Source organism: Kogia breviceps, chromosome 3, assembly GCF_026419965.1.
Source record: "Kogia breviceps isolate mKogBre1 chromosome 3, mKogBre1 haplotype 1, whole genome shotgun sequence".
NCBI lineage: Eukaryota > Metazoa > Chordata > Mammalia > Artiodactyla > Physeteridae > Kogia > Kogia breviceps.
In genome coordinates, this window is record NC_081312.1 from 61,951,596 (window position 1) to 61,964,907 (window position 13,312).

Below are 13,312 nucleotides of genomic sequence, written 5' to 3' on the forward strand. Positions count from 1 at the left end.
GTTAAATGCATGAAGTAGGCAGGATGGAAAATATGGTAAAATGGTAAATGCATGCCCAGAAGGTAGCTTCTTCCAAGCCTCAGCTAATTGCTGAAATACACAGGTGTGATGGTTAATTTTATGTGTCAACATGGCTAGGCTATGGTGTTTGCATGTTTGTTCAAACACCAGTCTAGATGTGGCTGCAAATGTATTTTTTAGATATATTAATATTTAGATCAGTATGCTTTGAGGAAAGCAGATTACTGTCCATAATATGGATGGGCCTCATCCAATCAGTTGAAGGCTTTAAGTGAAAGACAGATCTTCCAAGGAAGAAGGAATTCTGCATCTTGGAACTCACAACTGCAACATCAGCTCTTTCCTGGTTCTCCAGCCTGCTGGTTTGTCCTGCAGATTTTAACTTTTTTTGCGGTACGTGGGCCTCTCACTGTTGTGGCCTCTCTTGTTGCGGAGCACAGGCTCCGGACGCGCAGGCTCAGCGGCCATGGCTCACGGGCCCAGCCGCTCCGCGGCATATGGGATCTTCCCGGACCAGGGCACGAACCCGTATCCCCTGCATCGGCAGGCGGACTCTCAACCACTGCGCCACCAGGGAAGCCCAGTCCTAAAGATTTTAGACTTACCAACCCTCACAAATGCATAAGCCAACTCCTTAAACTAAATCTCTCTCCCTGTATATACACAGTCTATTGGTTCTGTTTCTCTGGAGAACCCTAATACACATGCCATGCTAAGGGTCCCCACAGTGGGCAGATCTTGCAGTGTTTTTTTTTTTTTTCACTATAAGAAACAATATTGCAAATGAACATGGGATAATGATACTGTTTCCTAAGCTTTTTATTTAATCCTAAATTTCAAGAAAGGTAAAATCCAAACAAATGTTTCTGATAATGATTTTCAAATCTGAACACTGTTGGCCTGAAAAAAAGAAAGAAACTTTGCTCGCAGATGATACTTTCTTTATCATATGGAGACCTCATCTTGTCCCACACCCCTGCAACAGACTAACTGAAATGGCTAAGTAAGTCCATGTTATCTCCAATCATTTACTCATCATTGTTCTTATTACGTGTATTACACAGACTACCATTCTGCAGAAGAAACTTTTAATCTGAAGAAACTTTCAGTCTAGTGTTAAATTTGATTATTTATTCATTTGTTTGGCAAATATTTACTTAAGGCCTATTATATATAAAGAATAGAAGCCCTAGCAGGGAAATTAAGAGAAATATTCATACAACTATTACATAGGTAAGCATGAGGTATGTATTGTAAGAGAGCACTGTGAATAATTATGGTAGTTAATTTTAGGTAGAATGAGATCACTTCTGATTGGGAAGATCAGAAAAAGATTACCAGAATAGTTAGTACTTAAATTGTGTTCTAAAGGCTCAATAAGAATCTGATAGGTTAGAGATGGAGTATTCCAAGGGGAATAAGGTGACATAAAAGAAAGCATTGAAGTGGGTAATTTGGGGGGGTGGTGTCTAGGAAAGAGTGAACAATTCATTTTGAGAGTGCAAGTAATAGTTGATTTAGTATAACGAATATTTGTTGAGTGCCTACTATGTGTAAGGCAGTGTACTAGCATCAGTGACACAAATATTAATGAAACCAGAAGGTAAAAAGATGATTAGTGGAATACTAAATCAGAAAAAGAGGTGGCAAAACAAACAAACAAAAAGGTGGCAGATATATCTAGGGTTCATGAGTGTTAGGTTAACGAGATTGGAATTTATTGTATAGGTAAAGTGGTATTACTAAATACTGTTGATGGCTGATTGAGAGGTTGAAAATAATGTTTCAGGCATCTTAAGAGGAGTAAGGAATGGAGACAAGTAGATGAAGTAGCTAGAAAAGCCTGGGCATGAAAATATACAAGTCTGGTCTAAGGCAGGAACTTTGCAAAAGAAGGAGACATTGCAAGGAAAAATCTAGCAAAATTTGGTTACTAATTAAATTTGTAAAAAGGGACAAATCAAAGATTACCTATGTAGAAGGCAACAGGCATCTGTGGAACTATAATAATAGTGCCAAGAACAACGGAAACACTTTACTTTTTTGTTTAACAAAATATAAAACAAAATTTTTCTCAAGCTGATAAAAATAATGTTAATAGATGGCAAACTCCAGGATCTGTAATTGGCAAGCCCATTCTAACTTTGGACCTTTTGCTAACCACAATGATTAAATGGCAAAATATTTTGTTAAATGTTTTTAAAAGAGAAAGCTGGGCCATTTTATAGAATAAAAAGGAGCACTTGAGAGCTATACATGTTGAATTTTAGTCTTATTCTTGTAACTTACTGTTAAAATAAGGCACAGAAAATAGTGAAACCCAGTAATGCAAAAAAAAAGTCCATCTGTATACAAAGTCATAGAAGACATAAAATATTTTGTTAGAAATAGCCTCTGTAGTAATTTAATTGTTGTCTTATATGTGAATAAAGCAAAAACTTTTAGAGTATTTTGATCAATTATACTATTAATATATTTCCTTTGCACAGTACTTTACAGTTTTCAAAATACATTCAACTAAATCATCTCCCTGATTTTCATAATAAGCAGCTCAGATATTATTTGTTCATAGGTGAAGTAACTGACATACAGGTGCAACTCATTGGTATAAGAAGATAGTTCTTGATTCTAAACATCACTAAACAAAAAACTTAATCTGCCTCATATAAAAGGGTTATAAATTTCACAGAATGTTAGAACCAGAGAAAGCCTCAAGTCCAAGTTAAAGAAATGAAACCTAGAAAGCTTGCAGCTTGCCTACATTAAAAAAAAATCTGATCAATGGGAAAGATGGAAGAATTCAGGTACTCTTTTGTTCTTTTTATTACTGCTTTGGCAGTATGGTACGTGACACAGCTCCATGACAGTTAGTCCCTATAGAAAAAATATATATGACAAAATGTTTATGTCTTTGGGCAGTCCAGTTAGCACAACTGATTAGAACCTGAACTAAGAGGTCAGGATCAAATGTTCAACCCCTCTTGATGAGGGATTTGCATTGAGAAGAATGTTGCTTCATGGCTAGAGTTTGCATGCTATCGTCACTGCTGATTGTCTAATTGATGTGTAGTTCTGACTAAAAGAACACACAGTTGAATGAAAAACTATCACCATCACACACACACAAAAAACCCAACCAGTTACTAGCGACAGTCAGTAATATTTCTGATTGCTAAGGATAACATATATACAGACAAAAAAATGGACATAAGAAGTAAAAAAGACCCACACTAAATAAAATTTATAAAAAGAATGTAGAAAATAAGCACTTCACCCTCTTTTTGAGTATATTTTACATGGCTTCTATCTTTATGGCTTCTGTGACTTTGAAATGTGGTATATTATGAACCCAGTAAGTAGGATTTATTTTTAGTCCTGTATTCACTATGCCAAACACTTAACTATTCTATTTAATTATTTTAAAAAATACTATTACAATTATAGGAAACATATCACCTTAAAATATGAAGCACACTATTCAATATTTTTGGTCTAGAATGCAAAATTTACCATGATCTGAAAGGCATCACAACTTCTCACTTGGAATTACACAAAATATAAAAAAAATTTAAAACATAATCTGCTACTATTACAAGTATATTAAATCCTAGTCTACTGGCACCAAACAACAGGATCTAATTCTTATCTACACAGTTGAATTTATACTTTCTTTAAGCAAAAGGAAATATAAGGAAGCACTATAAAATCAGCAAACATTGAAACTTAGGCTTTCTCTCGATTAGAAAAGAGTTTGTTATTATTATGCCTCCTGAGCTTAGGAATGCAGCACTACAGGTTTAAAGAACAGGAAAAGATCATTACTAAATACAAATCTAACTCTTAAAAGTTTAAGTTTCTTCCCTGATGAAACTGTTTAGACTAATGAAGCTGTTGCAAATGAATTCAGCATTCGGCACAAAGGAGGTACTAAGACTTTACTAATAGCACTTTAGTAATACGTAAAATTTATTTTAAAGCTTCATATTGCTATTCCTCTCCTGCTACCTGTTCTGCTTTAATGTGAAAGAGCCATCAGTTATAATGGTAAGTTTAGTATCCCTAATCATTCACCTCACTTGCCTCTGTCTCTAAGTGCACCAAAGGACACAAAAGGCCAACACTTCCTTTTCTTAGTATTCAAAGTCTTATAAAACTCAAAGGAAACAAACAGAATAGAGAAACCTCGTAATATCAATATATACTTCCATATTTCTTATTTCCATTCAGGGAAATGGAATGCTTATAATAACAGTAGCTCTTAGCATAATCCAGCAAAAGAAAATTATTTTTGGAAAAAGTTTAAAAAGATAGGTCAGTATCACTAATTGGTAGAAGTAAAGGCAAGGTAGAATGAAAGTCATCAGCATACTTTAATCTGCTCCTAACACTAATAACTGATCACACATCCTCTTCTGCTTTGGCTGCTGGAAAGTCTGAGAGCCAGACTTATTCTTGAGGCTTATTCTTTCCCTGTTTCATGGTATACATGCAAGCTGATTTACTCCTGGCTCTAGCTTACTGTCCTATTCCTAGATTTTTCTCAGTGTATTTTTTCTTAATCATTGATGAACAACTTTCTTTGACATGACAAAATACATGTATGTATGTATGTATATTTGCATGTAAAACTAATTTGCATAACGGAAAGTGTATTTTTTCTTAAACTTTATTTTAAAAATCCATTATCTATGATGACATACATACAAACATGCAAACACACATGAAAATTACAGAATTAGTCTTGGTTTTCTTCACAATAAATATGGAACTTTTCCCTTGTCCTCTGTAACAGAGGAAACTTTGAAGAAAAAATGGTAATATCTTTATGAATTTCTTGTGTTTCACGTATGGATTTGTAACCACCATCTATTCAGGTGTGTAAGAAATATTGTTTATTTTCACTTACAGCAGAATTTGAGATTCCAGGAAATTTAAGCTTTGTTGTTTTTTTTGGGTAATTGCCTCTCCCTTCCTAGGATTCTACATCCCAGGGATCTTACTCCTGTTCCATTTAAAATAAATCTCTGTATATCCTCACAGAATGTTCTCTATACCTTAAAAAAAAAGGAACTATTAATCGTGAGCTTAAATTTATTAACATTCACAGCTATTCTTATCTCCTTCGCTCCTGTCTATAAGCACAAGGTGACCATCTTCCTGTTCAAGGCAAACCCTTCTGCAGATTCTCAATTCCATCTCTTCCTAAATTTGGGGGAATTCTGTTCTCTCTGTTGGCTCCTTCCTATGATCCGTGAACATGCTCAAGTGTCTGCCATTTTTCAAAATCAAAAAACAAAATCCTTAACCCACATTCCTTTCTTCTCAACTATCATTAACATCTTTCTTATTCAAGTTTATTCAAGGATCACTTTATAGTCCAAATTTCTATGCTTCTTTCCCTCAAATCACTCTTGAACTTACAAAAAACTGGCTTCTATACCTAATACTCTATTAAAACTACTCTTGTAGAGGTCACTAATGACCACCTAATTTCAAACAAAAAGGATACTTTCTGCCCCTATCTTACTTAACGATTCAGAAACATCTGACTTTTTAAAAAAAAATCTCCATCCTTGGCTTCAGTGATATCATAGTTTTTGATTCTACTCTTACCTGACTTCTTGTTGTAAAAATACATTTATCTTAACATTAGTTGAGCACTAACAACAAGCCAAATACTGTGCTAAGAGCTGTACATACTTAAAATAACTCTGTAAGACAGGTACTATAATTCTCATTTTACAAAAAAGAAATGGTCTTGGAGAGGTTCATTTATATAAGGTCATGCAAGGCAGGGCTGCCAACTGCAAATCCCTGTAGCTTAACGACATCATTAGCAGATTTTTTTTTTTAAAGTAGCAGTGAGAGGGTTCCTTGTGAAGCTTATCTTTGAGCCAATAATTGTTAACTCTTTATTTAGAAGAGGTTATTTAGCTCTGTTAGATTCATGTAGATTAAAAAAAGTCTTTGAAAGATAACTGTTTATGCTTCATAATATTCAAAAATCTTTCAATAATCTTCTGCAATTTAGCAAAGAGAAGGAGCATCAAGAACTAGTATCAAGGTTTGTTTTTCAGTAAAAGTAATGTCAAGTTTTTCAAGGTTATCGCATTGCTCTCAGCATTCTCAGGCACTCATTTTAACAACAGAGCACCTGCTGTCCTATCTCACAAGGACAGCATGAGAGGTTTCCATAAAAACTCTCGGGGCTTCCCTGGTGGTGCAGTGGTTGAGAGTCCACCTGCCAATGCAGAGGACGCGGGTTCGTGCCCCGGTCCAGGAAGATCCCACATGCCACAGAGCGGCTGGGCCCGTGAGCCATGGCTGCTGAGCCTGCGCGTCCGGAGCCTGTGCTCCGCAACGGGAGAGGCCACAACAGTGAGAGGCCCGCGTACCGCAAAAAACAAAACCCAAAAAACCCCCTCTCCCTATCAATGGGGTGATACTACTATATACCATACTGCAATATCCAAGGTCTGGGCACAAATCACACATTATTCATAAGTCTTAATAAAGGGTTTAATAAATGCTTCTATTATTCTACCAAGAAGCAACCCTAATTTAATGCAGCTAACTGAAGTGTGAATGTAAAATGGCAGCCTTCAAACTTGGCTGCACATGGGAATTTCTAAGGAGCCTGAAACACACTGATAGCTGAGTCTTACCCCAAGAGATTCTGAAGTAATTGGCCTGGGATGGAATGGGGATCAGGATTTTTAGAGGCTCCTCAAGTGATTCTAATGCAGTTACAGTTGAGAATTCACTGGTGTAAAATACAGAGGAAAGGCTGTTACATTTACTCTCTTAAAAAAAAAAAAAGGATGGGATGTCTTCAACTGCTATCAGCGTTCTGCTTAACTACGTGCCTACTGATTCTAACTGCAAGCAAATGATTCCCCACAGGCAGTCATCAAACAAACATACTTGGTATTTGATAACCGTATTAGTTTCCTAGGGCTGCTGTGACAAAGTACCCAAACTAGGGGGTTTAAAACAACAGAAATTTATTGTCTCACAGTTCTGGAGGCTACAAGTCCAAATTAAAGGTTTCTGCTGGATTGTGTCCTCTTTGACAGCTGTAAGGGAGAATCCTTCCACGCCTCTTCCAGCTTTTGGTGTTTGCTGCCAATCCTTGGTATTCATGTGCTTGTAGATGCATCACTCCAGGCACAAGGCTGTCTTTGCCCTGGGTCTTCATCTAGTCTTCCCTCTATGCTTGTGGCTCTGTGTCCAAATTTCTACTTTCTATAAAAACTTCAGTCATACTGGGTTAAAGCCCATGCTAATGACCTCATTTTAACTTGATTAGCTCTGTAAAGACCCTATTTCCAAACACGATCACATTCTGAGGTCCTAGGGGTTAAGACTTCAATATATTTTATTGAGGGACACAGTTCAACCCGTAACAATAACCAATTACTGTATATGTCAACAGCATTGCTCCAAAACATGGGTTCTTCACATGAGGGTGGGAAAAAATTTTCATCTTTATTTTTCACTCTCATGTAAATACAGTATTTCCTACAATTATGAACATAGGCAACAAACTATAGTAGTATTATTAGTGGCTCTTGAGAGTTTGCGCCATAGAAACCACTGGTATTTTCATGTCACATTTCAGTGTTTGCCGTTATCCTCAAAATACCATTTACAGTCATCACTACTTTGAAATTACAGTTTTTAATAGACTTGCTGTTAGATCTAGTTAATTATTAATATATTAATAATGTATTAATAATGGCACATGTATTTTATTTCAGTAAAACTGATTTTGATTTAATTACATTTTATGCACTTATATTTTAAGAGGGGGACCAAATTTTAAAAAAATCTTTCAATAACCTACAGCCCCAGTTAGTGAATTCTTACATTTTGGACGAGGTTTTTAAAATCTTCGTGGGTATTAAAAATATGCAGGGCATTGTACATCACTTTTCAAACTTTTTCTTTTTTTTTTTGCGGTACGCGGGCCTCTCACTGTTGTGGCCTCTCCCGTTGCGGAGCACAGGCTTTGGACGCGCAGGCTCAGCATCCAGCCGCTCCATGGCATGTGGGATCTTCCTGGACCAGGGCACGAACCTGTGTCGCCTGCATCGGCAGGCGGACTCTCAACCACTGCGCCACTAGGGAAGCCCTCAAACCTTTTTTTTTTAAACTATGATCCACTGTGAGAATATATATTTTAAATATAGCCCAAGACACAATCTTATTTCTCTCACACACAACACAAACCTGAAACAAAAATATCACAAAACAATATTTACCCTTTCTGCACTCTGACATTTTCTATTCTATTTCTTTTCATTAAAAAATGCCAGTGTGACCTACTAAATTAATTTCACAACTACTCTTGGAGCATAAATTAAATAAGTCTTAAAAATCCTTTAGTGGCCTTCCTTTAGAAACTTCTCATACTATGATAGGTGAAAGGCTATTATTAACTGCTTTTCATGTACTATTTAAAAAATGTATGCCATCGTTTTAGACGTACCATTTAGATGAGCAAATTGTTCAAGAGCTAAGCAGCTTCCATTAAGACATCTGGTTAAGAGTTAGGTAAATTTTATAATTCTCATTTTATAATGGGAGTCTAAACTTATACTTCACCAAATGCAGGAAGGATAAAAGGTACAATAATTAATATTTTATGCCTGAATCATTTTGAAACTACAAAAATGTCTTAAGTGAATGTTTAATTTCATTGAGGTATTCCCTCATTCACCACTATAAAATTAGGTAGAAACATTTCCCAAACTAACATTTATTTATGCCTAGGATAAAAAGAATTTTACCTGTAGTAAACTCGAAGTGTCTGGATTTCTTCTTCCAGTTTTTTGAATTGTTGAACTGCAGTTTCTCTGGCTTGTTGCATAGCTAACAACTTTGCCTGCAATTAATATTTTAAGAAACTTAATATTAGTTTGGTACATTAAAATACAGTACTATAGTATGAATAGAAGTCTTTAATTTCTGGGAGTTTAAAACCTATCATATTTTTAGTAATGGTTCATAATTTCCCACAAAATAATCCAATTATATTAATAACAGAAATACTAAAGACATGACCATATTAAATTTACCAACTTTGCTCATTACTAAACTTCAACCTTATTCATCTGTATCATCAGATATATGCCTTTCTGCAATGTTTAACTTTATACACAGAATGCAGAAAGTGGAACGTGGGTTCAGAGCATTATCTAGAGATAAGCGCAGTGGGTGTTTCACATATAAATTTTATGTGGCTCCACTGCCTGATTGCTAGATTTTCTTTTAACTTTATTAATAGAAACTCAGAAAATTCTAAATATGTTAAGCCATCTTTGATATTTAACATGAAACAAAATACACAAGACTACAACCTGATTCTTACAGATATGATTTAACCTCTTTAATTCCTTTTCTGCAGAAAAAAAAAAATCTCTAAAGGGAGAATGGCAGAAATCTTGAATGTTAGAAATATTTTATTCAAGGGATGTTATTGTTCATCTCTGCCTATAATACTCAAATTTTAAAGAGTCTTAATCAGTTTTTTAATAGGGTTAAAACTAGTAATTTTAAAAGAATTGCTACCTTCCAACCATCATTCCCACTGAATTTCAGGCATAGTCAAAAAGAGTTATCAACCCAACTTTTAAAGTATGGTACTGGTAAGTCAGATTTCAGTTTTGTTTATTCAAAATTTAATTTCCATGAAAAGGCTATCTTTCACTTTAAATGGTGTTTGATAAATATCACAAAGCAAACTGGTATCACATAGCTCACAAACTACACTAATTGTAATAATTAAAAAGTAATCAAAAGTTGGAGGCAGAAATTCACTAATTTTGCTGAAATCATATGACTTCACTGAAATTATTTTCTTGCATAAGAACGAAGTCACAAGACAAATTGTGAAATCTGATCATAGGAAAATTAATGAGTGTAATATAAATGAACATTAGACAATGCCACTTTTCTATTTTAATAAAGCAGAATTATAAAAGCATGCAGCAGTTTATATCTTTGTATATAAAATTAGGCACTAAATTAATTAATTAGTTCTCTATCTGGGCTAACAAATTCTAACAAAGAGTTACTTTTTTTTTTTTTTTTTTTTTTTTTTTTTTTTTTTTCGGTATGCGGGCCTCTCACTGTTGTGGCCTCTCCCGTTGTGGAGCACAGGCTCCGGACGCGCAGGCCCAGCGGCCATGGCTCACGGGCTCAGTCGCTCCCCGGCATGTGGGATCTTCCCGGACCAGGGCACGAACCCGTGTCTCCTGCATCGGCAGGCGGATTCTCAACCACTGCGCCACCAGGGAAGCCCCAAAGAGTTACTTTTTAATTAAATTTAAGATGTTTGAGTGCTTGCTTCAACATGTCACATTCTAGAATTATAGATGAAACATTCTCAAAAATTATTTAAAAAGCATGTAAAGCTGGTTCTTGACGCCAATAATTAACAGCTTTGCCAGTTTTCAGTATACTATGTGATTGAAATGGTAACTTGGAAGACCAGATACCCAATGTGACTAATAACAAATCAAAAAGAATTGCCCAAAAAAGGATATATCACATTCAACTTACAAAACATCAGACATCTTGTTGCATGTAATTTAATAAATATCAAATATTTGACAGGTAATTGTGAATTTGCTAAATAAATATGTGACAATGTTAAATACCTTAGATGATTATTTTGAAGATTTTGTATATGGTACTACTGCAAAAAGCAAACCTAAACCCCCCAAAAAACCCAAACCAAGAAACAAAACCAACAATGTTCTAGCAGGAAAAAGTCATAACGAAGATTCTGCCTACGAAATTCCTGCAATGAAAATTAGATCGTGAGAACTGTAAATTCCCGTGCTTTGGTAATAATGAGTATTTCACTTTTCTTCCTATATTTAGTTGGTTACGAAGATTTGGTGTTGCTTCACAGCAATCCACTTAATTAATTAATTCCAAATGCCTAATCTTGTATCTAGGCCCTGGTGACTATGTTCAAAGTTATTATAAACTTTCTGGCGTTACAAGCTCCTTCCACTACTTTATCAGATACACGCTTACCTGGTCAACTTTGCCACAGTGATCCTGTTCAGTCTTGGTGGCTAGGATGAACTTCCTTCCCCACTACCTCAGGTATATCTGATCTAGATCGTTCAAACAGAGTAGTCCATCCCGCTAGGCCCAGAAGAAAACTGAATCTTGATGAGGTCATTTGTATCCTGGATCCCGGTATACCAGACAGATCTAGATCCATTTCTTGGACTTCCTGGATACATAAATCTTTTTTTTTTTTTGTCATAGGCTAGTTTGAGTTGGATTTATGGTATATGCAATGTAAGAAAATTTAACTAACTTAAATGTGCCACTTACATCTACTGCATTTCCTAATTCCATTATTAGTATCATATAATTCCATCACATTACAAGTCAAAACTATATTTCATCTCAAAAACAAAAAATTAGCAAACAACATACTTTTCCTGTTTCTCTGTCATCATATTTCCCATATTTCTGGTAATTACTTGTAAATCTCCCACCCCCAATGTTCAGTACTACAAACCTCCTTCTGAAATTTCCAGTTACCTGTTTGTTGTATATCCTTCCAGAAATAGCCCATACACATACAAGCATATATGCATATTTGCAACTAAATACATCTATTTACAATATTGATGGTACTCTTTACACACTGTTAAAAACCTTGTTTTAAATTTAAAAGAATTTTTGTTATTTTGCTTCCTATTAAAAAAGAAATCCTCCACCCCAACCCATGTGTTGCACTCACTAGCTACATTCCCTTCCTTCCCTCCAACCCCCAAAGTGAAACATTTCCATGATTTTGGGTTCATCATTTTCAAGAATATTTTATACGTTTACTATGTAGTTATGTACTTACAGATAATATATATGATTGTTTACATGTTTCTAAACTTTATATAAATGATACTCTACACATTCGCAGACAATTGCTTTTTTGGACAGTATTATGCTTTTGACTCTAATTTGTATTAATATGTGTATTTATTCTGATTATAGTTACCTTCACACGTTGTGAACATGTGCAGTACATTGGGATTACAGATATATTTGGACTTATTTTTACATGTTTTTCATATTTGGTATCCTTTTCCTTTGTTTCTTTTTTCCTCTACTTATACTGGATTAAAATATCTATATTCCCCTTTTTACTTACTATTTGGAATCTTTATATTTATATTCTACCTTGAAATTTTGGATAAACATACTTAAAAATATATTTTTGAGCAAAGCCTACAGTGAGTCAGAATTTCTATATACCGTTAGCCCTCTGTATCTGTGGGTTCCACATCCACAGTTACTTGATGGCCAACTAAGGGACCTAAACATCCACAGATTTTGGTATCTGTGGGGTTCCTAGAACCAATGCCCTCCAGAAAATGAGGGATGACCGTATGGACAACTGTATGCTAAACATTTTACACAAGTATAGCACTTTTTAAACTTGAATTTTTAGGCAAAAATTTTATTGAAGCAAAACATGAATCACATATGTAAGTATACACATGGATGAATTTTTTTAGGCAGGCTTACTGAGTTATAATTTAGACAAAGTAAACATTCACCCATTTTTGAAGTACGGTTGTGTAAATTTTCAAAAATGTATAGAGTCATATAATAACAATCACAGTCAAGATATAGAATATTTTCACTACCCCAAAATGTTCCTTCATACAACACTGCAGTCAATGTCCTTCCTTTACACGCAGCTCCAGGCAACCACTGATGTGATTTTCACCCTTACAGATTTCCATTTTCTAGAACGTCATATAAATACATATAGTAGGCAGCCTTCTGAATTTGGCTTCTTTTACTTAATGCTTTTAACATTCATTCATATTATTACATGTATCTGTAGTTCATTCCTTTATATCACTGAGCAATATTCCATTGCATGGATGTACAACAATGTGTATATTCATTCACCAGGTGATGAATATTTGGATTGTTTCCACCTTTTGGCAGTTTTAATAAAGCTGCTATAAACATCTGCATATTGATCATTTTGTGGAAATATGCTTTCATTTCTCTTACTTACATAAACACCAAGGACTGGAATTGCTGGGTCCCATGATAAGTGTGTGTGTTTATATACTTTAAAAGTTATATACTCTATTAAATTATATACATTATAAAGAAACTGCCAAATATGCTGCCTAAATTGATAAAACTTAAAAACATCTGTGCTTCAGCAGGGAAACCATAAACAAAATGAAAAGACAACCTATGGAATGGGAGAAAATATTTGCAAATGATGCAACTGACA

The 13,312-nt window shown here is 34.9% G+C and overlaps 1 protein-coding gene across 10 annotated transcripts in view; it reads right to left on the reverse strand.

The window, feature by feature from the left end:
• Positions 1–13,312, reverse strand: part of MIPOL1 (mirror-image polydactyly 1) — a 326,266-nt gene that overhangs the window by 104,048 nt on the left and 208,906 nt on the right. For all 10 annotated transcript variants that reach the window (XM_067028562.1, XM_067028564.1, XM_067028563.1 and 7 more), the window contains one exon: positions 8,814–8,908. In XM_067028562.1, coding sequence (XP_066884663.1) covers positions 8,814–8,908 — 95 coding nt within the window. The remainder of the gene's footprint in view (positions 1–8,813; positions 8,909–13,312) is intronic.